Source organism: Artemia franciscana, chromosome 20 (assembly GCF_032884065.1).
Source record: "Artemia franciscana chromosome 20, ASM3288406v1, whole genome shotgun sequence".
Taxonomy (NCBI): domain Eukaryota; kingdom Metazoa; phylum Arthropoda; class Branchiopoda; order Anostraca; family Artemiidae; genus Artemia; species Artemia franciscana.
In genome coordinates this window covers 11087939-11115853 of record NC_088882.1, presented here as the reverse complement: position 1 = coordinate 11115853, position 27915 = coordinate 11087939, and the positions used below count along the sequence as shown (strand labels likewise).

At 33.5% G+C, this 27915-nt stretch overlaps 2 protein-coding genes across 2 annotated transcripts in view; one reads left to right on the top strand and one right to left on the bottom strand.

Annotated features, from left to right (window-relative positions):
- Positions 1 to 27915, top strand: part of LOC136039751 (DNA-directed RNA polymerase III subunit RPC1-like) — a 96416-nt gene that overhangs the window by 36521 nt on the left and 31980 nt on the right. The window contains exons 9-10 of the mRNA XM_065723600.1: positions 24702 to 25065; positions 27599 to 27846. Of these exons, the coding sequence (XP_065579672.1) occupies positions 24702 to 25065; positions 27599 to 27846 (612 nt within the window). The remainder of the gene's footprint in view (positions 1 to 24701; positions 25066 to 27598; positions 27847 to 27915) is intronic.
- Positions 197 to 23360, bottom strand: LOC136039752 (uncharacterized). Its single transcript, XM_065723601.1, has 3 exons — positions 23231 to 23360; positions 15553 to 15672; positions 197 to 3439 (listed from the first exon to the last, which is right to left on the bottom strand). Exons 1-3 carry the CDS (start codon positions 23322 to 23324, stop codon positions 261 to 263), a joined length of 3393 nt encoding a protein of 1130 aa, XP_065579673.1. The 5' UTR covers positions 23325 to 23360; the 3' UTR covers positions 197 to 260.

The window sequence follows — 27915 nt, the reverse complement described above, 5'->3', positions numbered from 1 at the left end:
CTATTTGAAATTATGATTTTTCGTATAGGAATATTGTATTCATATGGTGGAATATATGCATGGATGACCCTTGTAGAATAGTTCTTATATCTCCGGCATTCTAGTAGTATTCTAGCTTATGGCTTAATATAGCCAGTTGGAAAAAAAAATTGATGAAATATGTCTAGCTTGGGAGAATTCTAAAACTGCCTATATGTTTTTATACTTTAGACACTTTATTATAGTGACAGTGAAATTAACAACACTTCCTATTATAATCTTCAAAGTTCTGGTAGGAAGGTTCTAAATTTTCGAAGCATCAGAAAGCTGGCCACTGTTGACTCAGCGTTGACGATGAATCCACCGTAGCAGTAATTACCTGGTTTTTTCCCAGTGTGCCTTTCTCCAACTGGTGGCTTAGCAGTTCGTAGGAGGAGTGGCACGTTTTTGTTAATTGTAAAAATTGGGGTCATTGCCGCACTGCTGTTTGGATCAAAAATTTGAAAGTCAGAAATATCGACTGTTAAATCTATCCACTGTTCCGAGCTGTAGTCGCATTTTCGTCGGACGATCTTTTTTGCGTTAGAATCTGTTTGGGAATCTGTCTGGGAATCTGCCTCATCTTCAATGACGGTGATAGTTAGCAGTTGGTTATACTGCTGAATATCTTCGTGGAATCTTTTAATAAATTGTATATTTGATGTTTGATTCACGCAGACATTTTTAATAACGCCATATTTGTTCGTAACCCAGTGAGTTTTGTTATTAACTTGAAAATTCCATCCCAGAATCAAGCTGTTCTCCTTCAGTAGTGTCTTTGACAATGTAGACAGTTGCTCTTGTATTTTTACCACATCTATCATATCAATTTCTATTAAAAGTGGTATATTCATTTCTGTTGCAATTTTTGCAAATTGGCACAATTTTTGAGTACCTATTTTCCTAATTAAGTAAGGGTTTAATTTTACAACACCCATATCACCCCCTGTTAGTTGAAGTGCCACCAAATATACATGAAAAGAGTCTGTGTCTGTGTGAGGATATAGTTTAATGTAAGAGCTTATAGGGTGAAATGGTCTACCATTTAAGCAGAAATGTTTTCTCAAGGCATATATTTGTGGCCCTGGACCTAAGCACGGTTGTGATGAAGGAGTTGATGATATTGCAACTTGTGATTTTGTCACCGCCTCGGGTTGTTGCAACCCATTCAGCTCATCGTTCCTGGTATCAATTTCATCAGTTTCGTTGTATTCATTTCCGTTTTCTATTTCGTCTTGAAGGTTTGTGACCTCTGCATCATCCCAGTCACCGTTGTCATCTAATGTGTTACATTCACCGTTGCAATAGGGCACAGAAGAAGAGTTATTAGCTAAAATGTGAACTTCAGCTCCCCTTGCATTATTTTGATAATCGGCCTGACTGCCAGAATGAACTGTTGACCCCTGCGTTGTTGACTCAAGTCTAGTAATTAAGAATGGTTCAGTACTAGCATATATACTATAATAACTTGTTTTTTTCTCGTTCTTGTCCTCGTGGGTGACATCAAAATCTATTGTTGTGCCATGATTATATCTTTCTGCGTAATCCTCTGATGTTTTGAGATCTGATTTGATTGATGTTTGGGTATGCAGACCATATCCTTCCACTCTTAACTCTGCATCAAGTGTTTTACTCTCAGTGATATTCTCATGGGTAAACCCAGAATTTGTTCTTGTGTCTAGATTTGGTCTTTCTGTATCATCTTCTGATATTTTGAGGTCTGTTTTGATTGGTGTTTGGGTATGCATATCATATGATTGTAGTTTCAATCCTAGGTCGAGTATTTTTATTTCGTTAGTGTTGTCGTGGGAGAATCGAAGATTTGTTCTTGTGTTGTAATATTGTCTTTCTGTATCATCTTCTGATATTTCAAGTTGTGGTTTGGTTTGAGTTGGTACAGAATATGCTTCTACTTTTATCCCGGGATCGAGTGTTATTATTTCGTTTATGCTCTCAGGGTTGAACCCACGATCTGTTGTTGTGTTTGGATTATATTTTTCTGTATCTTCTTCTGCTGTTTTAAGGTCTGGTTTGATCGCTGTTTGGGTATCTACAGAACCTGCTTTTACTTTTATCCCTGGATCGGATTTACTTGAAGGAAATCGATTTTGGAAATATCCATCCCTCTTTATTTCTTCTGAAGTAAATTGAGTTGGTGTAGAAGTTAGCTTAGCATGAAGGTCTGTCTGTTCTGATGTATCATAAACTCCGAAGTGTTCGGTTGAGTGTGGCTCAGACATAGAATAAAGATAATTTTTGTCCGTAGAGGATATAATGAAGTTTGTCGCTGCCTCAGTGCTATCTTCTCGTATTTTTAGTTCAAATTGTGGAAGTGCCGTCTCTTCTTCTGTCTCAATACTCTCCACTAGCTGTTGATCATTACTCCTCTTTTCACTATTTTCTGTCTGCGTTCTACTTCTTTCTTCCTTAAAAATATTGAATAATTCAGTTATTATATCCTTGTCTTCTGGATTTTCTATTTTGCCTTTTATAATACCTGAATCATCTACTATCTCCCATAAAGAGTAAATAATATCTAAAGCTGATTGTACTGTCTCGGTTATATTTTCTGGTTGATTCTTTACGAAAAGCTCATTATCCTCATTATTGGAGTATAATCTGTTGGAATGTGTTTGTGGCAAATCTTTCCCGAGTAGATTTAGTATAGCCGTCAGAGAATCACTGTCTCTTAGCAGAACTTCTTTAGCCTCTTTGAAAATGGCTAAGGGGATTGCCGAACTGGTTTTTGATGTTGCAGATGGTGAAACGTGTCTTAGTAACGAAAAAAGGGTTTCAGCCCCAGGGTTTCTTGAATGAATGTTATTCTGAGGGGTCGTTGGAGCCTCACTTGACTGGCCAATTTGGTTATTTGAATGGTATTCTTGGGTTGTGGACTTAGCCTCGTCATGCTCCTCTTGATAAAGATAGGTATTGAGTGATGAAGGCTTATCCTCTACATTTAAGTTAAAATTTGAGGACACATATACAGAATCGTTCTTTTCTTCGAAGCCATATTTGGAAACATTAGATATATCTTCATTTTCTACGTCTAAGACTTCACCTTGCTTCTCATGGTAATATTCTTGCTGATGATCTTCAACTATGTTTGATTCTAGCATTCTCTCGGTTGTATGTTGTTCAGCTTGTGTTTCATTGTCCAATTTGAACTTGTCGTTGGCGTCAACCGATGTTTCTAGTATTGGTAGCTGATATTCTTTTGCAATAAGACCGATCTCAGTCTGGAAGGTTTTTGTTTCCCCTGTACGTGACTCGAGTTTTGGTATACTTTCTTCATTTGAGGAACAAAAAGCTTCATCAACGCCACTGTCGCAATCAATAAGGCCATTACAAACTAACCAGCCTGGTAGACAGTCACCCTCGCACATAAACTGGCCACTTCCGCCGCACTTGCTTTCATACTGTAAAGAGAAAAAATGTTCTAAATGCCATTTTCTAAGAACTCTCTTATGTTCAAGATTTTTTCAGTTTACACGATAAGATTTAGCTAATGCTGAAATTTAGGTAACCCTGGGCCCATTCGTATTAAGGGGATTCGGTACATTAAAGGATCACCCTGTTTCGCTTATTACTAACTATTTCGGTTTGTATAGCTAAACTGTTTTGAATTGATCGGGGGGTCTTACCATAACCTATAGAGCTTGGATAAGAGCTCTGAACAAACGACAAAACTAATATTCAACACTCTCTTTCTCGTCAGACGTCTCTTTCTCGACGAGAACTCTCTTATGTTCAAGTTTTTTTTTTCAGTTTACACAATAAGATTTAGCTAATGCTGAGACTTAGGTAACCCTGGGCCCATTCATATTAAGGGGATTCGGTACATTAAAGGATTACCCTGTTTCGCTTATTACAAACTATTTCGGTTTGTGTGGCTAAACTGTTTTGAATTGATTGGTTGATCTTATCATAACCTATAGAGCTTGGATAAGAGTTTTGAACAAACGACAAAACTAATATCCGACACAGACTTTCTAGGAAATCTTTGAAAAGCCCTTTTACTTCTCCTGTTTATATCGGAGATAGAGAAATTCAAATTTATTGAAACTCATATCATTAGAAAGGGTTTGTTTTGTTGTTTTGATTGAACTGAGTAGGATTTTGATTCAGAGAGGGCAGTCCCTAAAAACATTCTATCAGGGACTAAAAAGTCCTTTAGGGGTTGAAAAAAAGTCTCTAGTTTTACTTTAGGGGCTAAAACGTCCCTAAGAAACATACTTGCTTGTAAAACATTAAAAATTATTACAAAGAAAGTATCATTTGAGTAATCTAACTGCTGTGGGAGTTCCCTGTTGTACTATCTGCCTTGATTGAAAACCTTGCTGTCAAAGGATTCATAATATTTACTAGCTGTTGGGGTGGCGCTTCATGCCACCCCAACACCTAGTTGGTGGGGGCGCTTCGCGCCCCCCCCCCAAGCCCCCCCGCGCGCGTAAGTCGTTATGCGCCATATTAGTTACGTGCCATTGTAGTTGTGTCCCTGTGTCCCACCTGTGAATATATATATATATATATGTATATATATTCATGCGAAATATATCTTATATCTTGCGAATATACAACATTCTTGGCTTTCCCATTGTCTGTGCATATACAAAGCCTTATATACTTATAATGACGTCATATGCAAACGCTCTTTTTACAAACAAACAAACATGCATACATACAACTCATTTTTATATAGATAGATAGATAGATAGATAGATACAATACAAATTAACTGCGTAAAACTTGTGAATATACAACATTCTTTGCTGTCCCATTGTCAGTGCATATAAATAGATTGTCAGGTTTACCGACTCTTGAACATGCAACATATAATTGTCCATGGGAAAAACAACCCGTATTCAGATCTATACCTTATTTTTCTAATGATTGACCTTGAGTTTTGTTGATGGTGATTGCAAATGCTAATCGAATTGGGAATTGCAATCTTTTAAATTGAAAAGGCAGATCCGTTGGAATCATGGGAATGCGAGGAATAAGAACAGCCTCACCCTCAAAAGGCCCTGTCAAGATTGTTGCCTCTATTACGTTTTCCATTGTTTTTTTGGTTTTTTTTTTTTACGGCAAGTCGCGTGCCATTGCAAAGCTTTGGAGGGTTTATATTTCGTAACAATATTATTAGTACGCCTATTTTTAGTTGTAGCACGTGTGGTGGAAACCCTATGAGATCCAGGGAATTTAAAAATTCAGATGGATAATTAACCGCTTCATTTGGTTCCACAACTGTTTCGACTGACTTGTAAAGGACTGACTGGTCTCGAAACTTGGTCAAAACAATATTGTTGATTTCGTGGACGTCTATAATTTTGGCTGCCAGAATCACTCGTTCACTTAGCCATTTATGATTTTTATAATTGGTTAGAATATTCGAAAATACTTTTTCAATCAATTCATTTTTAGACGTCACTAAATTACAGAATTCAGCAGGTAGTTGTATACATCTTGAAATTGAGTCTACTGGGAGCTTTCCGTCTCCAATTGCCAGCAATTGATCTGAAAATGTTTGACCAGAGTCATCGTTTTGCAATCGGACACGCATATTTGTAGTTAATTTTAGTGTCTTTACGTGTGCCCATAAATTAGAATTTTTCAGGCAAGCATTCATTTCGTCTGCAGGGGTTGATCTAGGTATTATAGGTAATGTTTGCCTGAAATCTCCCGCAAGCAATATTAATGTGCTGCCAAAGGGTTCCGAATTCCCTCGCAAATCTCTCAAAGATTGATCCAGAGCCTCGAGCGATTTCTTGTGTGCCATTGTGCACTCGTCCCAAATAATAAGTTTGCATTGCTGCAATACTTTACCCATCCCAGATGATTTGGAAATTTTGCACGTGGGAGTTTCTGTAGAATGCAAATTCAGAGGCAGTTTCAAAGCGGAATGAGCAGTTCTTCCACCAGGCAGCAACGTTGCGGCTATTCCGGACGACGCAATTGCCAACACTATATCATTTTTTGATCGAATTGATGCCAGAATCAGTTTTATCACAAATGTTTTTTCAGTACCTCCTGGCGCATCCAAAAATAAAATTTCTCCAACGTTGTTATCGACACAATGCATTATGGTAATGGTGGGGGCGCTTTGCGCCCCCCCAAGCCCCCCCGCGCGCGTAAGTCGTTACGCGCCATATTAGTTACGCACCACTTTAGTTGTGTCCCTGTGTCCCACCTGTGAATATAGATAGATTATCTATACATATAAAAATAAGTTTTCTGTGCATGTGTGGGTCTGTCTGTCGGGTGACGTCATGTTTGTGTGTTGACTGACATCATGAAGTTAGTTGTCGTCATTTTTGTTATGACGGTGACGTCATTAAAGATATTTAAGACATGCGTTCACGTAGAAATATATTAATGTTTAACTGTAAAATGACTGATGAACTTACAATGGCAACAGCCGAGGAAGATGCTCAAAGAGTCTATGCCAAAAAACTTGCTGCTGATAGAGAAAGTAAGAAAAGAAAGCGTGCCGAGGAATCAAAAGAACAGCAAGGAAACAGGCTTGAGGCTGATAGAGAAAGTAAGAAAAGAAAGCGTGCCGAGGAATCAAAAGAACAGCAAGGAAACAGGCTTGAGGCTGATAGAGAAAGAAAGAACAGAAAGCGTGCCGAGGAACTACCAGAGCAACGCGAAACCAGACTTGCTGCTAAAAGAGGAAGTGAAAAAAGAAGGCGTGCCGAGGAACTACCAGAGCAACATGAAACCAGACTTGCTGCTAAAAGAGAAAGTGAAAAAAGAAGGCATGCCGAGGAACTACCAGAGCAACATGAAACCAGACTTGCTGCTAATAGAGAAAGTGAAAAAAGAAGGCGTGCCGAGGAATCACAAGAACAGCAAGAAATCAGGCTTGTTGCTGATAGAGAAAGTAAGAAAAGAAAGCGTGCCGAGGAATCAGAGCAACCCGAAAGTTATCGCCTGGCATTCAGGTACAGCCCAGTCGATGATTATAGCTTGAGTAGATGTGTTCAAATCGGGACTATGTCTAAAATTTGTCCCTATTGCAAGGCCTTGAAATTCAATGGTGAAACAATGGGAATGTGTTGCGCCTCAGGAAAAGTTAAACTTCCTCTATTGGCTGCACCACCAGAGCCATTGAAGACTTTCCTTACTGGAACTACGTCAGAATCTAAGCGTTTTTTGTCACAAATCAGAAAATATAACTCATCTTTCCAAATGACGTCGTTTGGAGCCCAAATCGAAAATCCAGATCAATTTATGTCTACTTTCAAAGTAAAAGGGCAAATTTATCATAGAGCAGGGTCCCTTCTACCATTCTCAGGCGAGAATCATAAATTTTTACAATTGTACTTCATCAGTGATAGAAATTCTGAATTGAATGCACGTTGTGAAATTTCTCCCAACGTTGAAAGGATAATCGTTTCCCAATTGCAACACAGGGACACAACTACAATGGCGCGTAACTAATATGGCGCGTAACGACTTACGCGCGCGGGGGGGGCTTGGGGAGGCACGAAGCGCCCCACCAACTAGCTGTTGGGGTGGCGCTTCGCGCCAACCCAACACCTAGTATATATATATGTTTTTAACTACGTAAAACTTACGAATATACAACATTCTTCGATGCTTCATTGTCTGTGCATATAGATAGATTGTCAGGTTTACCGACTCTTGAACATCCAACATAAAATTGTCCATGGGAAAAACAATCCGTATTCAGATCTATACCTCATTAAATTTCTCTTTGAGTGTCCCGGTCGTCATTTATATTCCCTGTGTCCCGGTTTTTAGTTTTCTTTTTCTCCTTTATTTTTCAGTTTTTTTCCTCTTTTTAGTTTTTTTTAGTTTTTTTAGTTTTTAGTTGCTTTTCTCTTTTTAGTTTTTTTTTGTAGTTTTTAACTTTTTTTTAGTTTTTTTTTTAGTTTTTTTTTCTTTTTTAGTTTTTAGTTTTTTTTTATTTTTTTTTTATTTTTTTTTAGTTTTTTAGCTTTTTTAGTTTTTTTAGTATTTTATTAGTTTTTTTTTGTAGTTTTTACCTTTTTTAGTTTTTTTTCTTCTTTTGTATTAATGCTAAAGCCAAGGTTCGAACCTGGAACCTCTCGGACCTAGAACCTGGAACATAACGCTTTACCAACTCAGCTACTTCGGCTTGAATACATTCGTTTTTGAATTGGTATATGATGACGAACTTCATGACGACATGCAGCTCAATCCTTATAATGACGTCAGTCGACAGACAGACAAACAACTTATCTATATATATAAAAATAAGTTGTCTGTGTGTGGATCTGTGGATCTGTGGATCAGGTGACGTCATGTTTGTCCGCATATGACGTCTGAATTATTTCACACTAATACAAAATAAGAAAAAAAACTAAAAAAGGTAAAAACTACAAAAAAAACTAAAAAGAAAAAAAACTAAAAAAGCTAAAAAACTAAAAAAAACTAAAAAAAGGTAAAAAACTAAAAACTAAAAAAAAAACTGAAAAAAACTAAAAAAAGGCAAAAACTACAAAAAAACTAAAAACTAATAAAAAAACTAAAAAATCTAAAAAACTAAAAAAACTAAAAAAAGGTAAAAAACTAAAAAAAACTAAAAACTAAAAAAGAAAAAAACTAAAAAAAGGAAAAGACTGAAAAATAAAAGAGAAAAAGAAAACTAAAAAAATATGAATAAAAATACAAAAAAATAAAAAAGATAAAAACTACAAAAAAACCAAAAAGAAAAAACGAAAAAAAACTAAAAAAGCTAAAAAAATAAAAGAAGCAAAAATATAAAGAAGGTAAAAACTACAAAAAAAAAAGAAAACAAAATAAAAAAATCTAAAAAAGCTTAAAAACTAAAAAAAAAAACTAAAAAAAGATAAAAAACTAAAAAAAGGAAAAAACCATAAAATAAACTAAAAACTAATAAAAAAAAATAAAAAAAGATAAAAAACTAAAAAAACTAAAAAAAACTAAAAAAGGTAAAAACTAAAAGAACTAAAAAAGAAAAAAAACTAAAAAAAGGAAAAAACTGAAAAATAAAGGAGAAAAAGAAAACTAAAAAAATATAAATAAAAATAAAAAAACTAAAAAGATAAAAACTTCAAAAAAAACTAAAAAGAAAAAAGAAAAAAACTAAAAAACCTAAAAAAAGGTAAAAACCAATAAAAAAAACTAAAAACAAAAAAGGGAAAAAATTAAAAATTTATTTCATCATAAGTTTTCAACTGACGAAATTACAGACCGGGACATCGGGACACAAATGACGACCGGGACACCGGCACATAGGGAATATGAATGACGACACTCAAAGAGAAAGCGACCGGGACAAAAGGAATGTTCGATTAGCAATCAACAAAGCACCGGGACACAAATGACGACCGGGACACAGGGAGTATAAATGACGACCAGGATATAAGTAAAAAAAACTAAAAAAACTAAGAAAAAGGTAAAAACTACAAAAAAACTAAAAAGAAAAAAAATAAAAACTAATAAAAAAACTAAAAAATCTAAAAATCTAAATAAACTAAAAAAGAAAAAAATAAAAAAGGAAAAAAATAAAGGAGAAAAACAAAACTAAAAAACGAATGTATATACAGACCGGGACACCGGGATACAAATGACGACCGGGACACAGGGAATATAAATGACGACCGGGACACAGGGACACAACTACAACGGGGACGCCGGGGGGCACAGGGGGATATAAATGACGACCGGGACACCGGGACACATGGAATATAAATGACGCCCGGGACACTCAAAGAGAAATCACAGACTGGGACACCGGGACACAAATGACGACCTGGACACAGGGACAAAACTACAAAGGGGATGCCGGGGGGCACAAGGGGATATATAAATGACGATGGCGACACAGGGAATGGTAGATTAGCAATCACCATCAACAAAGCTCAAGGGCAATCATTAGAATCATGAGGTATAGATCTGAATACGGATTGTTTTCCCATGGACCATTATATGTTGCTTTTTCAAGAGTCGGTAAACAATCTATTTATATGCACAGACAATGGGACAGCAAAGAATGTTGTATATTCGCAAGTTTTACGTAGTTAAAAACATATATATATATATATATATATATATATATATATATATATATATCTATATTCACAGGTGGGACATAGGGACACAACTACAATGGCGCGTAACTAATATGGCGCGTAACGACTTACGCGCGCGGGGGGGCTTGGGGGGGGGCGCGAAGCGCCCCCACCACCTAGGTGTTGGGGTGGCGCGAAGCGCCACCCCAACAGCTAGTTTATATATATATATATAGATATTGTATATACATTGAATAAACAGCACTTCAGAATTAGTAAGACATAATATGCTTTTCCCATTTTAAACAAGCCTCTCGCTACCTTTTCAAACTGTTGGCACGTTTAAGATGTCCTGTCGACTTTTACCAAAATTACTTCGGGAGTTCTCTGTGGTTAATGAAAAATTTGCTTATTGGCCTTTTGTCTTGGAGATGGTCAGCCAATGCTGAGACTCGTAAAACGATTTTAAAGGTTTCTAATCCGGAACTTGTTAAAGCCGACACTGAAGTTCGTTTTTTTTAAGGCCAGTCCTTAGAAAGTTTCATTATCAGTCCTCAGTTGTACAGAAAAAAAACTGCATGGGAATTTAAACGGAGGATGAAACTCTATGGTGGCACGGTAGCTCTGCTTGGTAACGCGGTATCTGGAGTTGAATCCCAGCTGCTGCAAATCCTGTAATTGTATGCAGATTATGCATTAGTGTCTCCTAGTTTCTTCTTTGGATAACGACGCTTCTTGATTTGGGACTCCACTACTGTCCCCAAGTAATCAAATAAGAAGAAAGAAGAAAACAATAATGGGGCAAATTAACCGTAAAACAGCAGATGTGATGTTATCCTTTGGAACCGAAGGATCGAGTTCAAGTTGCTATGTGGTAACGACGATCTTAATTAAAAGAATGTTTAGTCGGAAACTTTTCCCTCCGAACTAGTCGGAACTAGCCGATTAGATAAATCTTGTTATGAAAGAGTCTGTCCTTGACTAGATGTCGATAAAAGCCAAATCTTGGCATTTGCTAAATCTTCGTGTAAGTAGGCTTTGAAATAGATTGTTGCAATATCAGTTGTGCTTATGCACAATATTAAATAAAAAACAAGTTTTTTCAACTGAAAGTAAGGAGCGACATTAAAACTTAAACTAACAGAAATTACTCCGTATATGAAAGGGGCTTTTCCTCCTCAACGCCCCGCTCATTACGCTAAAGTTTGACTCTTTCTCTTAATTTTACTTTTTAAAACAGTATACAGCTTTAGCGTAAAGAGCGGGGTGTTGAGGAGGAATAGCCCCTTTCATATACGGAGTAATTTCTGTTTGTCTTAAGTTTTAATGTCGCTTCTTACTTTCAGTTGAAAAAACTTGTTTTTTTATTTAATTTCTGGACGTTTTTGAATTAATTCATGTTTTGATCTTGGCTCTCCCTACATAAATAATTAAAACGAAATTTGCATATTAATTTTTTTGGGCTAAATGGCTTTCTCATAGTTTTAATCGGAAAATTATGAGAAAAAAAAGGAGCGAGGGAGAAGGCCTAGTTGCCCTCCGTTTTTTTGATTACTTAAAAAGGCAACTAGAACTTTTAATTTTTTACGAACGTTTTGATTGGTAAAAAATATACATCCCCATATGTTCTAAAATGAGGCAAATTTTCTCAGGCTCGTAACTTTTGATGGGTAAGACTAATCTTGATGAAACTTCTATATTTAAAATGAGCATTTAAATGCGATTTTTTGATGTAACTGTTGGTATCAAAATTCTAATTCTAGAGTTTTGGTTACTATTGAGTCAGGGCGCTCCTCACTACAGGTCTTTACCACGAACTGTTTGATATATGCTATAGTAGAATGAAAGCAATGTAAATATGTTTTAAGTTTTTGATGGTTGTTAAGAAGCAATTTTTTGTCGAAAGAAGATTTGTTTGGGCTCATAGGACGACGCAACAATTTTTTTCATCAAAAGCTTCAGTTGCTAGATAAAAAAGAGAAAGTTAAAAATATCTAAAGAACTACACAAGGATTGAAAAAAACACATTCAACCATTACAGAGAACATTTTAGGTTTTGAGGTGTAAATCTACAGCTTTTCCGACAGAGGTCGCATAACGCTTTTGGAATTATCACATTCAACCTATCATAGCCTTTCTAATCGGCTATCCTCAGCCATAGCCTAGTATTTGCCTTCTTCAAACTTCCGAGAAATTGAAGAAGATACAGAATTTTTGGCATTGGGTTTTACGAAGTCCATTTCCTTCTGGTCCTTGCCACACTGTTTTCTGTTGGATCTTACATACTGTTTGTTGTAATTCTAGTATGCCCGTACTAGGTTTGGCTGTGGAAAACCGTTAAATCAATTTTTACTCATGTAGATGGTAAATCGTCTATTAGAAAATATAGCAGAAATCTTTAACATCTTTAATAGCAATGCTGTGTTTAGCATAAAATATATCATTCAACATTAATTTAGTAATAATTTAACGGTAATAAGTTAATTTTGGAAAGCCTTTATTTTTAAAAGCTAAATAGATTGTAAACATTGTTTTTTACTCCAAAACAGAGAAAAAACCAGACTCACATTTGAAAACATTTCTAGTTTTTTATGAGAAGTGCTTAATATCGCAGCTCCCAAACTGTTCAAAGTAATATTCCAATAAACTTAAATCACTACGATTGCGCATGTCAACAGAAAGAATTGTGTTTTCCAAAATGAGATTCTAACAAGGTGGAATGTAAAGTAAGTTCTACTGCATCTTTTTAACGTATTAGGATACGTTAAATTCGTGATAGACAGTTTTGCGGGATGCTTGAATAAATGTTGATGGTAAAATTCTATGTTGGGGGGGGGGAGCCTTTTGAAATCTTGGAAAATAACTGCATGTGAAGAATGAAACTTCCAGGGACGGATTGGAAGCACAAATAATGCCCTTTTTCCAAGCTCCTGTCTCCTGTCCTTCCCTATTTCTAAGGCCTATAAGCTGCATAGACTCCATACCTATACACATTTTATTAGTGTAAACTGTAAAGGAACATATTCTATTGTTTTTTACTATAGATTTTTAAAAGACAATTCCAATGACATCATTCGAATTTTATGCCATATAAGAATTTGTTTTTTCAGTTGAAGTGATATTTTTCTAAATTATTAGAACCTTCTAAACCAGCATTTAATAAAGTTGTGCGACTCAAAAACGATTTCCTTGATTTTTGTGTGTGCTGTAGATTTATTTCTGAGACTTCTACTTTTACAACATAAAGCTTTCCCAAATTCATCAAAGGTTAGTCCTTTTTAGAGGGGGGGGGAGTTATAAGTGGTTCCTTCGAAAAACTTCTCCAGGCTTTGGCTCTGGAAACATTAATGAAATTTTCAATCACTTAATTGGACTACTTTTCAATGCAGCAAAAAGCACCTCGGTTAGAAGAAAAGCCCTTTGCATATGGATACATAAATGAATATGGGTAAATTTGTGTGTATGAAAACTCTCTTCCAAAGGTCAAAATTAAAAAAAAAAATCAAAAATTAACTTAACATCTTAAAATCAATGAAGAATTGTTTAAAAAGAGAAGAATTGGGAAATTTTCAGGAAATTCATTACTGGTTTTGATTTCAGGTCACCAATCATGTATTCGGAATTTATAAATCATATTTTAGATATATTTCGTAATTAAATTATGATCAACTAGCAACAGAGCCTATTAGAAGACAAGCATTAAAAACAAAACAAAAAACAGAAATGACCTCTTGTTAAAATCATACGATTCGCCTGAGGCCAACAAACTGCGTATACTCCTTCACCCAAGCTTTACTATTTATATTTTCCCGTGAAGCTTTAATTTCCCTCAAATCCATCCTTATGATATCTCCCTCCCACTAGGGAAGGACTTGCTTTTCGTTTGGCCACAGATGGATGATCAAAAACAAAACGATCTTCGGCGATATGTCATCCTTCATCTCTAAAACATTTCCTAGCCATCTCTACCTTTCTCTCTCTATAGCAATAAAAAGGGGATTGGGACCACATTTTTCAGTTTTTGTTTGATATACGGTCAGTCAAACGAATATCTGAAACTATTCCTTGACAATTCTACTGGGAAACAATTAACGGGTCTTCCTCTACCTTCCGAAGTGCCCATGTTTCAGAACATAACACTGTAATTACCGTATTTTCCCATTTGCTCATTCTGATTCGTGGACTTACTTTTATATTCTTCTAATATTTATTCAACTGTAAAAAACACCCTGGGCCTTCGCTATTCTTTTTTTTTACATCTTCACTGCATCCGCCATCTTTACTAGTAATGCTACCTAGGTAAGTGAAGCTATCCAAACGTTTCCTCAACCCTTGTTTGAGTGGATGCATATGGAGAATTTTATTAAGCGTAATCTGGAATTAATTTAGTCTAATTGTCTTCTAAAAAAAATACTTAGTTGGCAATGACAAATAATTTTTTATTTATTTTATGTTTCGAATCTTTATTTTTAAGCTTATAAATTATGACTGTGTAGTCAAACCCTTAAAAAAAAAAGTACTTGGTCAGAATAGGTTCTTATTAGCTTCAGATTAACTAATCTATAAATAAGAAGTTTGAAACTACATTTGTTTAAATATCAAAAATAGATAAAATCGCAATATTGTAAAATAATAAAAAGTTATAGTTCCTTTTCCCCTCTTAACAGACCAAATTCTGTGTTTGTAGTAAAATTGTACGTAAACTTAAATAATATAAATATTTAAGTGTTTGATTTTATACTTGGAGTTTTATTTAGAAAACTTTTCGGGGGTTTGAACGAGGAAAAAATTAGAAATGTAACAGAATGGACTGATTTGTTTGATGCTTACTTTTTCAGAGTTTAACCTAAAAACAAATGACACATACGAGGCCAGAGGATACAGTTTGAAGCATCCTGATATGATCTGAGGTGCTTCTTAAAAATTATTGATTGTTGCACTTTTTTTTACCCTCCGTGCCCTCCCCCCCTTGAAAAATTCATTAATACCATGCAAGGGTTGAATCTGGTGACTCGCACAATTTTGGGATGGCTGATTTCCTAAACACCTACTACAACTTTGATTATTAGCTATTGGCTAAGATCCTTACGATTAATAGCAGTTCTGAAATCTCTTGCGCCTGGAACAAAATCTTGATTAGCCCCCCCCCCCCGCGCCTGCCTTCCACAAAATTTTTACACAAAAGAAATTTTTATTTATTAATGAAGTTATTTTTGATTTAATAATTAATTAATAATTCATTTTTAGTTTTATTATTATTGTTTAACTATTTGCTATTTTACTTGTAATTATTGATTAATTGAAAATTTATTGAGTATTTTCATTTATTAACTGCGACCTCTACTTTATTTTAACGAAAATAAAATTCCGTTACCGTTAGGTAAACCGTTAGATTATTTATTTAAAATTTTTGCGGCCGGGGCAAAATGCTATTTCTGCCTCCTCCCCCTAAAACCGCCTCTGCTTGCAATTTGGGCTGAATCAAACATTTAAACAGCAAACTTATCTTTGGTGCAGTTATATTCGTCGGAAAAATCTGTGCAATCATTATAACCATCGCACTGATATTCACTTGTTATACATGCACCATTTGCACACTTGAATTCGTCATGATTGCACTTTGAGCCTGAAATGAAGGGACATGAATTAAAATTTGATGCCTGAAAATCATCCTGATCACTTTTAATTATCTTAGTATTGTAAGCTATTTGTGAATTAAAACCGCAATGTACTAGTTAAAATTATAAAGCATTATAATCACAAATCATTAGTTGGTACTTACGTGTTATAGCGACCACACCAAAGAAGTGAAGTTAGGTTAATCCTAGTGAAATATATTAAAATATGATGAAAATACTGTAGTAACAAAATTATGAAAATTACAACAAAGAGTTATTGAAAGAAGATGGCCCAGAACGCATTGTTTTAAATACCTAACCAAATCTATCAAATATTTAATTAAAATATACCTGCATAGTAGTTTATCTCACTGAGACTAAGCTAATTATTTCCAAATGCAGACAGAGAAACCGGTTTTATTCAGATCAAAAAATTGAGTTTAGTCAGGAAAACACGTAAGTACCGATTAGTTGAAATACTTAAATTCATAAATAATAATTATATTAAATCATAATTAAACAATAATTACATTAATAACTAATATAATTGAATTCACATGTAAATAATACTTAAATCAAATCAAGGGTTAATACTTTACTTCTCGTTAGACCATTAATTAATGTCATAGGACAAAATTTGTCAGTTGAAATAACGGATTCCCTATTCTCTACACTAAACACGTTATAGGCAATTATGGTTTTAGCTTACGGGCTGTCATGAGAAATAATAGCATTTGACTAGTATTGAGATTTAAGAATTTATTCTTTATCCCTTCTACCTTGCCTACAAATACGCCTTAAATAGTTTTAACTGTTAGTAATTGTCCAACTTTTGGTATATGTCAATCCCTGTCAGTGGATCAAATAATTTTCCACTTCCTCCCTTTTATTCAGTTCTTCCCTTGTTTTTCCAGTGCTGCGGTAAGAAGTCACAGATTTAAGGATATTTAAGGATAATAGTATTTTCAGTATAGTGACGCAACTACTTATTTGTTATATCCTACTCCGACCTCCAAATTCACGGTAAACAATTTTGCCGGCGGCCGTTGGTTATTTTAACCGCTAAGTGTCAGTACCTATCAACGGGTAGAAGGCTATTTAATTGTAATGTCTTCTGTCTGATTATGTCTAAGTAGAAAAGCCTGTTACCAGTATAGCTGTTACCGTGTTTCCTTTCTCCCCGGGAGGTTTTTTTTTATTATCTTGGTTAAAAATGGGGAAACTGACTAGTAGTCTATCTAGTGGGGTGCTTTATGCTAGAAATGATTTTCCATTGAAAAACGGGTATGCTGATTTACGTCTCCCTTAATAATATGTTATTTTTGTTACCCTACGTTGGAACATTTGTGTCGCGAATACAACTTCAAAAATTTACCGACGATTTTGCAGTTTTGACATGGGAAAGTTTCAATCGCGAATTTTCTAGTTATGATAGTTCCGTTTAAACTTGTCGAAATCTTTGTATTTCAGTCATTCAAAAGAGTAAGTATGACCTAAATTTAAATAAGGTTCATCAGATGGCGAAATTTGACGTAAATTCCCATCCCCCTTCCTAGCTAGCTTGTTGCCTTGAAACTGGGAAAAGACCATAACTCCCCCATAATAGTAGCAATCTTCAACTAGACAAGTTAAATCACCTGGCAGTCAAAACGTCGTATAATTACGAGGAGTATTTTCAATGACTTTAGCAACCCTCAACAGGACCTAAAGTCGGTATCTCATGACCAAGGCCGTATCCAGGGGGTTTAGGGTGTTTGACCCCCCCCCTGAAATGTTTGTCTGACTCTTAAAACCGTAACAAAAATGAATATAAATAAATGTTCTTATGCGTGTATTGAAGTTTTTTTGTACTCCCCCCCCGAAAAATTTCCTTTGTAGTTCTCCCTCCCCAGCAAAAAATCTTTGATAAGACCCAGCTCATGATACATGCCTCTGGAGCTGCAATAATGAGCTTTTGATTGTTTCGGTATATCTTTTTTTAGTGTTTAAAAAATTTGCAGTGTTTGTATATTTGAATAGTCCTTTGATTTAGTAGTACCAAATGAACTGATATATTTTCTTTAAGACTTTTAAACTTTTCAAATAATAAATGTTAAGTTTGAAAATATGTTTTTTGCTCAAAAATAAAGTTTGGAAGCTTTTCGCAGTTGTTTTTCGTTCAAGAATTCAACTTAGAAAACATCTTTAAAATAACAAAGTGTAATTAAATGATATGGATTCATTTTAAAATCTTGTATGGAATGGAATATATATATATATATATCTATATATATAAAAATAAGTTGTCTGTCTGTGGATGGATGGATGGATGTGTCAGGTGACGTCACCTGAAAAAACTGGATTAGGTGACGTCAAAACTGAAAAAACTAAAAAAAGGCAAAAACTACAAAAAAAACTAAAAACTAATAAAAAAAAATAAAAAAGCTAAAAAACTAAAAAAACTATAAAGGTAAAAACCAATAAAAAACTAAAAAAAAACTGAAAAAACTAAAAAAAGGCAAAAACTACAAAAAAAAACTAAAAACTAATAAAAAAAGTAAAAAAGCTAAAAAACTAAAAAAACTAAAAAAACTAAAAAAAGGTAAAAAACTAAAAAAAATAAAAAATAAAAAAAAACTAAAAAAAAGGAAAAAACTGAAAAATAAGCTAAAATAAAGGTAAAAACCAATAAAAAACTAAAAAAAAAGGAAAAAACTAATAAATGACGACACTCAAAGAGAAAGCGACCAGGACAAAAGGAATGTTCGATTAGCAATCAACAAAGCACCGGGACACAGGGAGTATAAATGACGACCAGGACATAAGTAAAAAAAAAAAACTATCTATATATATAAAAATAAGTTGTCTGTGGATCTGTGGATCGTGGATCAGGTGACGTCACCTGAAAAAACTGGATCAGGTGACGTCAAAACTGAAAAAACTAAAAAAAGGCAAAAACTACAAAAAAAACTAAAAACTAATAAAAAAAAATAAAAAAGCTAAAAAACTAAAAAAACTAAAAAAAGGCAAAAACTACAAAAAAAACTAAAAACTAATAAAAACGCTAAAAAACTAAAAAAACTAAAAAAAAGGCAAAAACTACAAAAAACTAAAAACTAATAAAAAAAATAAAAAAGCTAAAAAACTAAAAAAACTAAAAAAAGGTAAAAAACTAAAAAAACTAAAAACTAAAAAAAAACTAAAAAAGGTAAAAACTAAAAGAACTAAAAAAGAAAAAAATAAATGACGACACTCAAAGAGAAAGCGACCAGGACAAAAGGAATGTTCGATTAGCAATCAACAAAGCACCGGGACACAGGGAGTATAAATGACGACCAGGACACAAGTAAAAAAAAAAAATTAACAAAACTAAAAAGAAGGTAAAAACTACAAAAAAACTAAAAAGAAAAAAAAACTAAAAACTAATAAAAAAACTAAAAAATCTAAAAATCTAAATAAACTAAAAAAGAAAAAAAAAGGAAAAAAATAAAGGAGAAAAACAAAACTAAAAAACGAATGTATATACAGACCGGTACACCGGGATACAAATGACGACCGGGACACAGGGAATATAAATAACGACCGGGACACAGGGACACAACTACAACGGGGACACCGGGGGAAACAGGGGGATATAAATGACGACCGGGACAAAAAAACTAAAAAGAAATAAAAACTAAAAACTAATAAAAAAAACTAAAAAATCTAAAAATCTAAATAAGCTAAAAAAGAAAAAAAAAGGAAAAAAATAAAGGAGAAAAAAAAAACTAAAAAACGAATGTATATACAGACCGGGACACCGGGATACAAATGATGACCGGGACCCGGGACACAGGGAATATAAATGACGACCGGGACACAGGGACACAACTACAACGGGGACACCGGGGGAAACAGGGGGATGTAAATGACGACCGGGACACCGGGACAGGGAATGGTCGATTAGCAATCACCATCAACAAAGCTCAAGGGCAATCATTAGAATCATGAGGTATAGATCTGAATACAGATTGTTTTCCCGTGGACCATTATATGTTGCATGTTCAAGAGTCGGTAAACCTGACAATCTATTTATATGCAAAGACAATGGGACAGCAAAGAATGTTGTATATTCGCAAGTTTTACGTAGTTAAAACCATATATATATATATATATATCTATATTCACAGGTGGGACATAGGGACACAACTACAATGGCGCGTAACTATTATGGCGCGTAACGACTTACGCGCGCGGGGGGGCTTGGGGGGGGCGCGAAGCGCCCCCACCAACTAGGTGTTGGGGTGGCGCGAAGCGCCACCCCAACAGCTAGTATATATATAAAAATAAGTTGTCTGTGGATCTGTGGATGGATCAGGTGACGTCACCTGAAAAAACTGGATCAGGTGACGTCAAAACTGAAAAAACTAAAAAAAGGCAAAAACTACAAAAAAAACTAAAAACTAATAAAAAAAATAAAAAAGCTAAAAAACTTAAAAAACTAAAAAAACTAAAAAAAGGCAAAAACTACAAAAAAACTAAAAACTAATAAAAAAGCTAAAAAACTAAAAAAACTAAAAAAAGGCAAAAACTACAAAAAAAACTAAAAACTAATAAAAAAAATAAAAAAGCTAAAAAACTAAAAAAAACTAAAAAAACTAAAAAAAGGTAAAAAACTAAAAAAACTAAAAACTAAAAAAAACTAAAAAAAAAGGAAAAAACTGAAAAATAAGCTAAAATAAAGGTAAAAACCAATAAAAAACTAAAAAAAAAACTGAAAAAACTAAAAAAAGGCAAAAACTACAAAAAAAACTAAAAACTAATAAAAAAAGTAAAAAAGCTAAAAAACTAAAAAAACTAAAAAAACTAAAAAAAAGGTAAAAAACTAAAAAAAATAAAAAATAAAAAAAAAATAAAAAAAAGGAAAAAAATAAAAACCAATAAAAAACTAAAAAGAAAAAAAGGAAAAAACTAAAAAAAATTTTCATCTAAAAAACTAAAAAAAACTAAAAAAGGTAAAAACTAGATTAAAGTAATTCGAAAAAAGAAAAATGGTAAAAAACTAAAAAAAAAACTAAAAAGAAAAAACTAAAAAAAAATTAAAAATTGAAAAAATAAAAAAAAAGAAAAAACCCAAAAAGAAAAAACTAAAAAAAAAGAAAAAACTAAACAAACTGGGAATTGCACAAATATTTCAATATATTTTGACAATATATATAAAAATAAGTTGTCTGTCCATTACGCCAGATTATATCTTCTATATATATACAGGGAATATAAATGACGACCTGGACACAGGGATACAACTCCAACGGGGACGCCGGGGGCACAAGGGGATATATAGATGACGACGGGGACACAGGGAATGTTCGATTAGCAATCATCATCAACAAAGCTCAAGGGCAATCGTTAGAAAAATGCGGTATAGATATGAATACGAATTGTTTTCCCATGGACAATTATTATGTTGCATGTTCAAGAGTTGGTAAACCTGACAATCTATTTATATGGACAGACAATAGGACAGCGAAGAATGTTGTATATTCGCAAGTTTTACGTAGTTAAATATATATCTATATATATAAAAATAAGTTGTCTGTGTGTGGATCTGTGGATCAGGTGACGTCATGTTTGTCCGCATATGACGTCTGAATTATTTCACACTAATACAAAAGAAGAAAAAAACTAAAAAAGGTAAAAACTACAAAAAAAACTAAAAAGAAAAAAAAACTAAAAAAGCTGAAAAACTAAAAAAAACTAAAAAAAGGTAAAAATCTAATAACTAAAAAAAAACTGAAAAAAATAAAAAAAGGCAAAAAAAATAAAAACTAATAAAAAAATAAAAAAGCTAAAAAACTAAAAAAACTAAAAAAAACTAAAAAAAGGTAAAAAACTAAAAAAAACTAAAAAAAGGTAAAAAACTAAAAAAAAACTAAAAACTAAAAAAGAAAAAAAACTAAAAAAAGGAAAAAACTGAAAAATAAAAGAGAAAAAGAAAACTAAAAAAATATGAATAAATATATATAATGACGACCAGGACATAAGTAAAAAAAAAAAACTAAAAAAACTAAAAAAATGGTAAACAACAGAGAGAAAACATGAGAAATACTTCTATTCGAATTAACAACATGTAGGAAAATGTATCAATTTACTACTGAAAGTAAAGCGGTGTACCCGCAATCATGTTAAAGGTTTGACAGTTGTTTTGTGACTAACACTGAAAGCTATTGCTTTTCACTGAAAGCTGGATTTGTAGAGGTTCTAACAAGAACATTTGCGGTATTATTAGTGGTTCATTAATATATACTATGGCTTTGCATGCTATGCACTATATGTACGTATTTACTGGTGCTGAACTTATTGCAATGAATTATTGGGGATCAAACTAAGTTCATAAGTTCAGATGCAATAGTAAAAGAGCTAAGAAATTTCTTCTTTCGGCTGGAGGGTATTTCCATTTATGGGTTTAGACTGTTAGGATAAATCGATTAGAAAATGCCAAAGTCCTTTTAGATCGACGACAATTGCTGGTCTCTGTCAGAATTTGCCTTTACTGAAGGGATCAAGAAAAGTGAAAAACAGGCTTCTGGTTTGTTTTTCTTTTGCTTTTCTATTTAAGTTTTGTTGGAAAGCGATCTTCCTTGATCGTAACGGTGGTTGAGTAGTATTGCAATTGCTTGTTGGCTTTAAACAATTATATTTAAACGACTGTTTAACAATTTTTTAACAATTATATATATATATATATATATATATATATATATATATATATGGGTAGAAACATATAATTGTTCGAACGGTATGAGGTCTCGATTTATCTTTGCATCATGTGTTTTCTTTCCTCCTCATAATTGGTGGTAATATGTTTCTATGTTTATCATTGCTGAGAAGACATACGCCCAATTTGAAGAAAAAAGTAACGCTGGTTAATATTATAGGAACGGTAGCTGGAAGTTAGATAATGCCAGAATAAAGTAGTCAGGATCAGAGTCTGATATTTCTCTATGCTTAACAATGTAAAAACATTACAGATTTTTGTTTTCTTCTATAAAGCTATGGGGAAAAGAAAGCATTCGGAAAAACCAATTTCGTTCACTCATCTTTACAGAATATTTATGATATTAAAGGGTAAAAAAAAAAAGAATGAAATTCTGTCGAAAGGCCAATGTTGTTCACTCATTTTTGTATAAGCGAGAGCGTTGTTGAAAAATTTTGATTTTCAGCTGGAGATGAATCGTAATCGATGTCTAGCGATTAAGGATTACGAAGGGTGTGCACTGTGGCTTTGTATGCTACAGAGATTAGAAGAATGTAGGTAAAATCAGATACACGGATAAAGGGGTATTTATTGGAGATATGGGGTAAAGGATCATGTGAGCTTTCGCGATACAGGGCTTACCTCTTGATTTGACTAAAATAAAATATAGTCTTATCTTAGAATATACTTGAATTTAATTCTGTAAGAATTATTTAAATTCATTTTCCAGACGAGCGTGTCGTTACCACTGCCAATAACAAGATTGATGGAAGATGGGGTGTTAAGGAATCGTGTAAGCCTAGGCGAGACAGTGCATGCCCCTTTGATTTAAAAGAAAATAGAACACTTACTCGTGTCTTGGCACCATGTTGAGTGTAACTCTGGAAGAATCAATATGATCCATGTTTTCCAGACAAGCATGTTCTTACCACTGTTAATATTCATAGAAACAAATGGGTGTTTTTCTTCAACTTAACTTCCGTTCTTCAATTGCCTACGAAGACTCATATTTTGCAAAAGCGTTATCTTAAAAACACTTGGCAAGATATATTAAAAAAGAAACCCCAGTTCCAATTAATAATGCTTTTCTTATAGGGTTGTGAATAGTATTTAAAGTAGTAATTCTCCAAAACAAAGATTAAGACCATTGGACTTTTAAATCTAAAAGCTACTTTACTATAAAAATCGCTAAATGTGGTCAAGCGGGTGCTTGCTTACAACCCTGTTTTCCTAAAGTGCACGAAATTAATTTATTTATTATGAAAAAATGGATCTTGTCTAGTTTGGTGAAGTAGCCAAATTAGAGTACTTCTCTATATAGTGGTGTCATATTGCCATTCCGTAAGGTACTTAACGGCAGAATGTAAAGGGTTTAAAACTGACTGGCAAAAAAATAATCCGCCAATCAGAATTGAGTTTGTACTCTAACGAACCTTACGTAAACCAGCGTGATTAGGCAATGCGGAACCACTATTGTTTGTTATTAGCAAAATCTATCTTGGCTATTTAAGCACTGTTTGGCTTGAATTGCGTTTTTCGGTTAATTTTCATTTGGTCCATAGTATTTTGTCTTCCTGTCAAATTGATAGCATTAGTATTGCGATTATTGTGCGAACACGCGTCACTAATTGACTTATTGAGAGAAATTTTTTTGCGTTGCTGTGTTTTTCCTCATAAGCAATTACTATATTGTCGCATAATTCTTTCCAAATTGTTTTTTCTTCTGTTTGGCTATTTTTAAGCCTAAACCTAAGCTTTCTCAAGATAAAATGAAGTTTTTAGTCTAAAAGTAATTATTCGTGGTCATAGACTAGGCAACCTTGTTTTTCACAAATTTATCAAATCAATTGTATAAAAATGGCAGAATCATTCACTTGTGAGCAGTGGTAACCCTGTGATGGAAAATAAAATTGTAGGCTCGAAATATATGAAATAGGTAAATCTTGTGAATATGGAAATAGCTTGTTCTGAATGAATTTCCTAGATGATATTTTTTTATTTAACGAGAGGAAGGTTCCTTCCCGCCACAATTTTTGCACTATTATTCTTAATTTTTACAGAAAGTCCTTTACGTGAAAATAATGAATTGAAGTTACATGTCTACTAGAGACAGATGAGTTGAAGGTCTTACTTCAAGTGCAACTTCTTAGCAAGTATAGTAGCTTGGTAATTGTTTGTAATTTAATTACCTTAATTAATTTACCAACGGTAATTGTAATCTAATATTTTTTTTGGACAACAATGTTTCACGTGCTATTGTTATATATAAGACACTAAAATTGATTTATTTTTATTGCTTACTTAGTTTATTTTTATCTTTAGGAGGAAGAAGTTATCGAAGTAGCTAACAGACGGATGTCTTTGCCAGATTATGATATTTTGGATGTCTATTCAAAGGACTGGGACGTTGGCGGTGCAAAAAGACGAAATGAAGAGAAACGCCCAAAACCAAGAGAAACGTCAAGGGTTCCGCTTGTAAAAGTGCAATTTAAAAACTATATCTTGGATTACCTACGATCAAAATGCAACAACATTGAATCGTCATGGAAAGCCCTTGGTTTGAATCCAGATAATCAGGAGTTGTGGAAACCAAGTCATAAATCTTTAGAAGGGGTTACGGAAAAACAGCTGATGAACTTTTTGGAATGCATACCGGACTTGTTTCAGAAATCCTTGATGAAACCGGGTAAGGGTAACCGTGTAAGGATGAAAGATGTGGTGGTACACATGGGCTGGTACAGAGGGACTTGGGGGACTGAAGTATCAAATGCTAAAACGAACACAACAAAAAATTGCTCAAACCTATTGGCTTCAGGAACGATATTTTCATAGAATGAAAATAATTTAATGATTATTTAGATTAGTTTCTTATTAGTTTATTGAAAAACTTATGAAAAAAATAATTTACGTTAAAATATAAAATCAAAATAGAAATTTAATAAATTAAAAAAAAACTTGTTTAATTTTTAAAATATGTGAAGATCCAAAAATGGCTGATTTGGGTCTGAAGTATTAAATGCTAAAAAGAACACACAAAAAATATTGCTCAGTACGAACTATATCTATCACAGTACAAAACTATTAAATTAGTTTTTTTATTAATTTATCAAAAATTTTATAAAAATAGTAATTTAAATTCAAATATAAAATTAAATTAGAAATTTTATAGATAAAAAACCGTTTTATTTTTTTAATTTTATTCAAAATAAAAATACACTTGTCTGCTTTTAGTATTTAAAATATGTGAAGCTCCAAAAATGGCTGATTAGGGTCTGAAGTATCAAATGCTAAAACGAACACAAAAAAAATTATTGCTCAGTACAAACTATATCTATCACAGTACAAAACTATTAAATTAGTTTTTTATTAAAAATTTTATAAAAACAATAATTTACATTCAAATATAAAATTAAAATAGAAATTTAATAGATAAAAAAAATGTTTATTTTTTTTAATTTTATTCAAAATAAAAATACATTTGTCTGCTTTTATTATTTAAAATATGTGAAACTCTAAAAATGGCTGATTAAATTAAAGCAAATATATGTATGCTCTTCTTAATTTTTCTTCTTCAAATTCAATTTGTGCTTGACCCTTAAAATAGAAGAAGGATGTTCTTGCGTTTAGACTGCCGTTAACTGACATTTGATTTTGCTGAGCCTTCATCCGACTATATCCGATTTTTTAAACCTAAATGTTTGTTTCAAATCATTATTCTTAATATTTCAGCGAATACACAATTTAGCCGTGGAAGAAGAAACACAACCTAATTGGCTTTAATTAGACTTTTAGTTAAAATAGAAATTCAAATAATTAAAATAAAAATTAGACCTTTAATTAAAATAGAAATTCTAATAAATTTAAACTAATCTTTTTTTAAGTTTATCTAGTACTGCTAGGCAGCGCTGAACTGTGAGTGTTGTCAATAGCTCTTGTTTCCTATTAGACTCATATCAAAATCCATAGTTTATTTTCTTTTACCTGTTTCCTTTACCCCGGCCTTCGAATACATTTTCAAAGTTTTAGGATAATATAACGCCAAAAAATGTTTTGTTACATTTTTCTTTAAAATGTCAGGCTTAGCTTCCTTTCCTGAAGCCACGGAGGGGGGGGGGCTATATTACAGCCTCTTTTGTTACGTTTCCTTGAAGTTTTATTCCGTGGATTGTAGGACAGTTGCGGATGTCCAGGGCTGCCTGAATCGAATCAGTCACATTAGCATTGTCTCTGAATTCAACTAATTTAAATTGACATTAAAAATTGGGAAGTCAATGAATAAGTGTCTGCAAGTTGTACCCAGAACTTTTATAGAAAAGTGTTTGAAAAAAGACTTTGAGTAGCGTCCTATGGGGAAGGGAAACTCACCCGTGGGTTTTAGGACAGTTGTGATGGTCCAGGGTTGCCTGAAATGAATCAGTCACAGTAGAATCGTCTCTAAACTTGACCGGTTTTAATTGCTAGTCAAAATTCAGAAGTCGAAGAATAAGTGTCTGCAAGTTGTATCCAAAACTTTTATAGAAAAGCGTTTAAAAAAAGGACTTTGAGTAGCCTTCTAAAGGGAAGGGAAACTCACCCGTGGGTTTTGGGACAGTTGCGGTGGTCCAGGGTTGCCTGGAACGAATCAGTCACAGTAGAATCCTCTCTAAATTTTAATTTAGACGATTCTACTGTGACTAAATTAAAATTTAATTTTTAGTGTGATTCTACTTATGAATTTTACAAGTAAAAATTCAGAAGTCGAGTAATAAGCGTCATTGCAAGTTGTACATAAAATTGTTATAGGCTAGTGTTTAAAACTAGACCTTGAGTACCGTTTTAAGGGGAAGGGAAATTCTGTTTGGATTGTAGGACAGTTGCTGGTGGCCACAGTTTTCTGGAGCTTATCAATCACACTAAAATTGTGTTTAAATTCAAGTGGTTTAAAATGAAAGTCAGATTTCAGAAGTCGAAAAACTAGGGTCACTACAAGTAGTACCCAATCCGCTGCACTCCGATTCGATGATTTGCTGATGGCATTAATTTTCTTATTGGTTCAGCAGGCCTTTAACTCGGGTTTAAATAAGATCCCTCAGAATCTAAACTTGGTTCTGATTGGTAGATCATTTTTAACTGATGGGTCATAGATCATTTGTATTCTTATGTTAAGTAGTGCACGTTATGGATGGCAATATGAGACCACTTTAACCCTGACTAGTGTTTAAGCGCCTGTATATTTGTAGGAGAGCCAGTCGGTGCTATCTGTGGCCAAAGTATCGGTGAGCCAGCAACACAGATGACTCTGAAGACGTTTCACTTTGCCGGTGTTGCTTCTATGAATATAAGTCAAGGTGTTCCTCGTCTTCAGGAAATTATGAACAATGCTAAAAACATAGCCACGCCCCTTATAACTGCTAAACTTTCTGATCCCTATGATGAGAGGGCTGCTAGAAGGGCTAAGGCTCTACTTGAGAAAACTACTCTGGGGCAGGTATATTTTTTTTTCTTTCTATTGCTTTCTGTTTGTTATTTGTCCCCAAAAACTGCTAATCTTACTGCT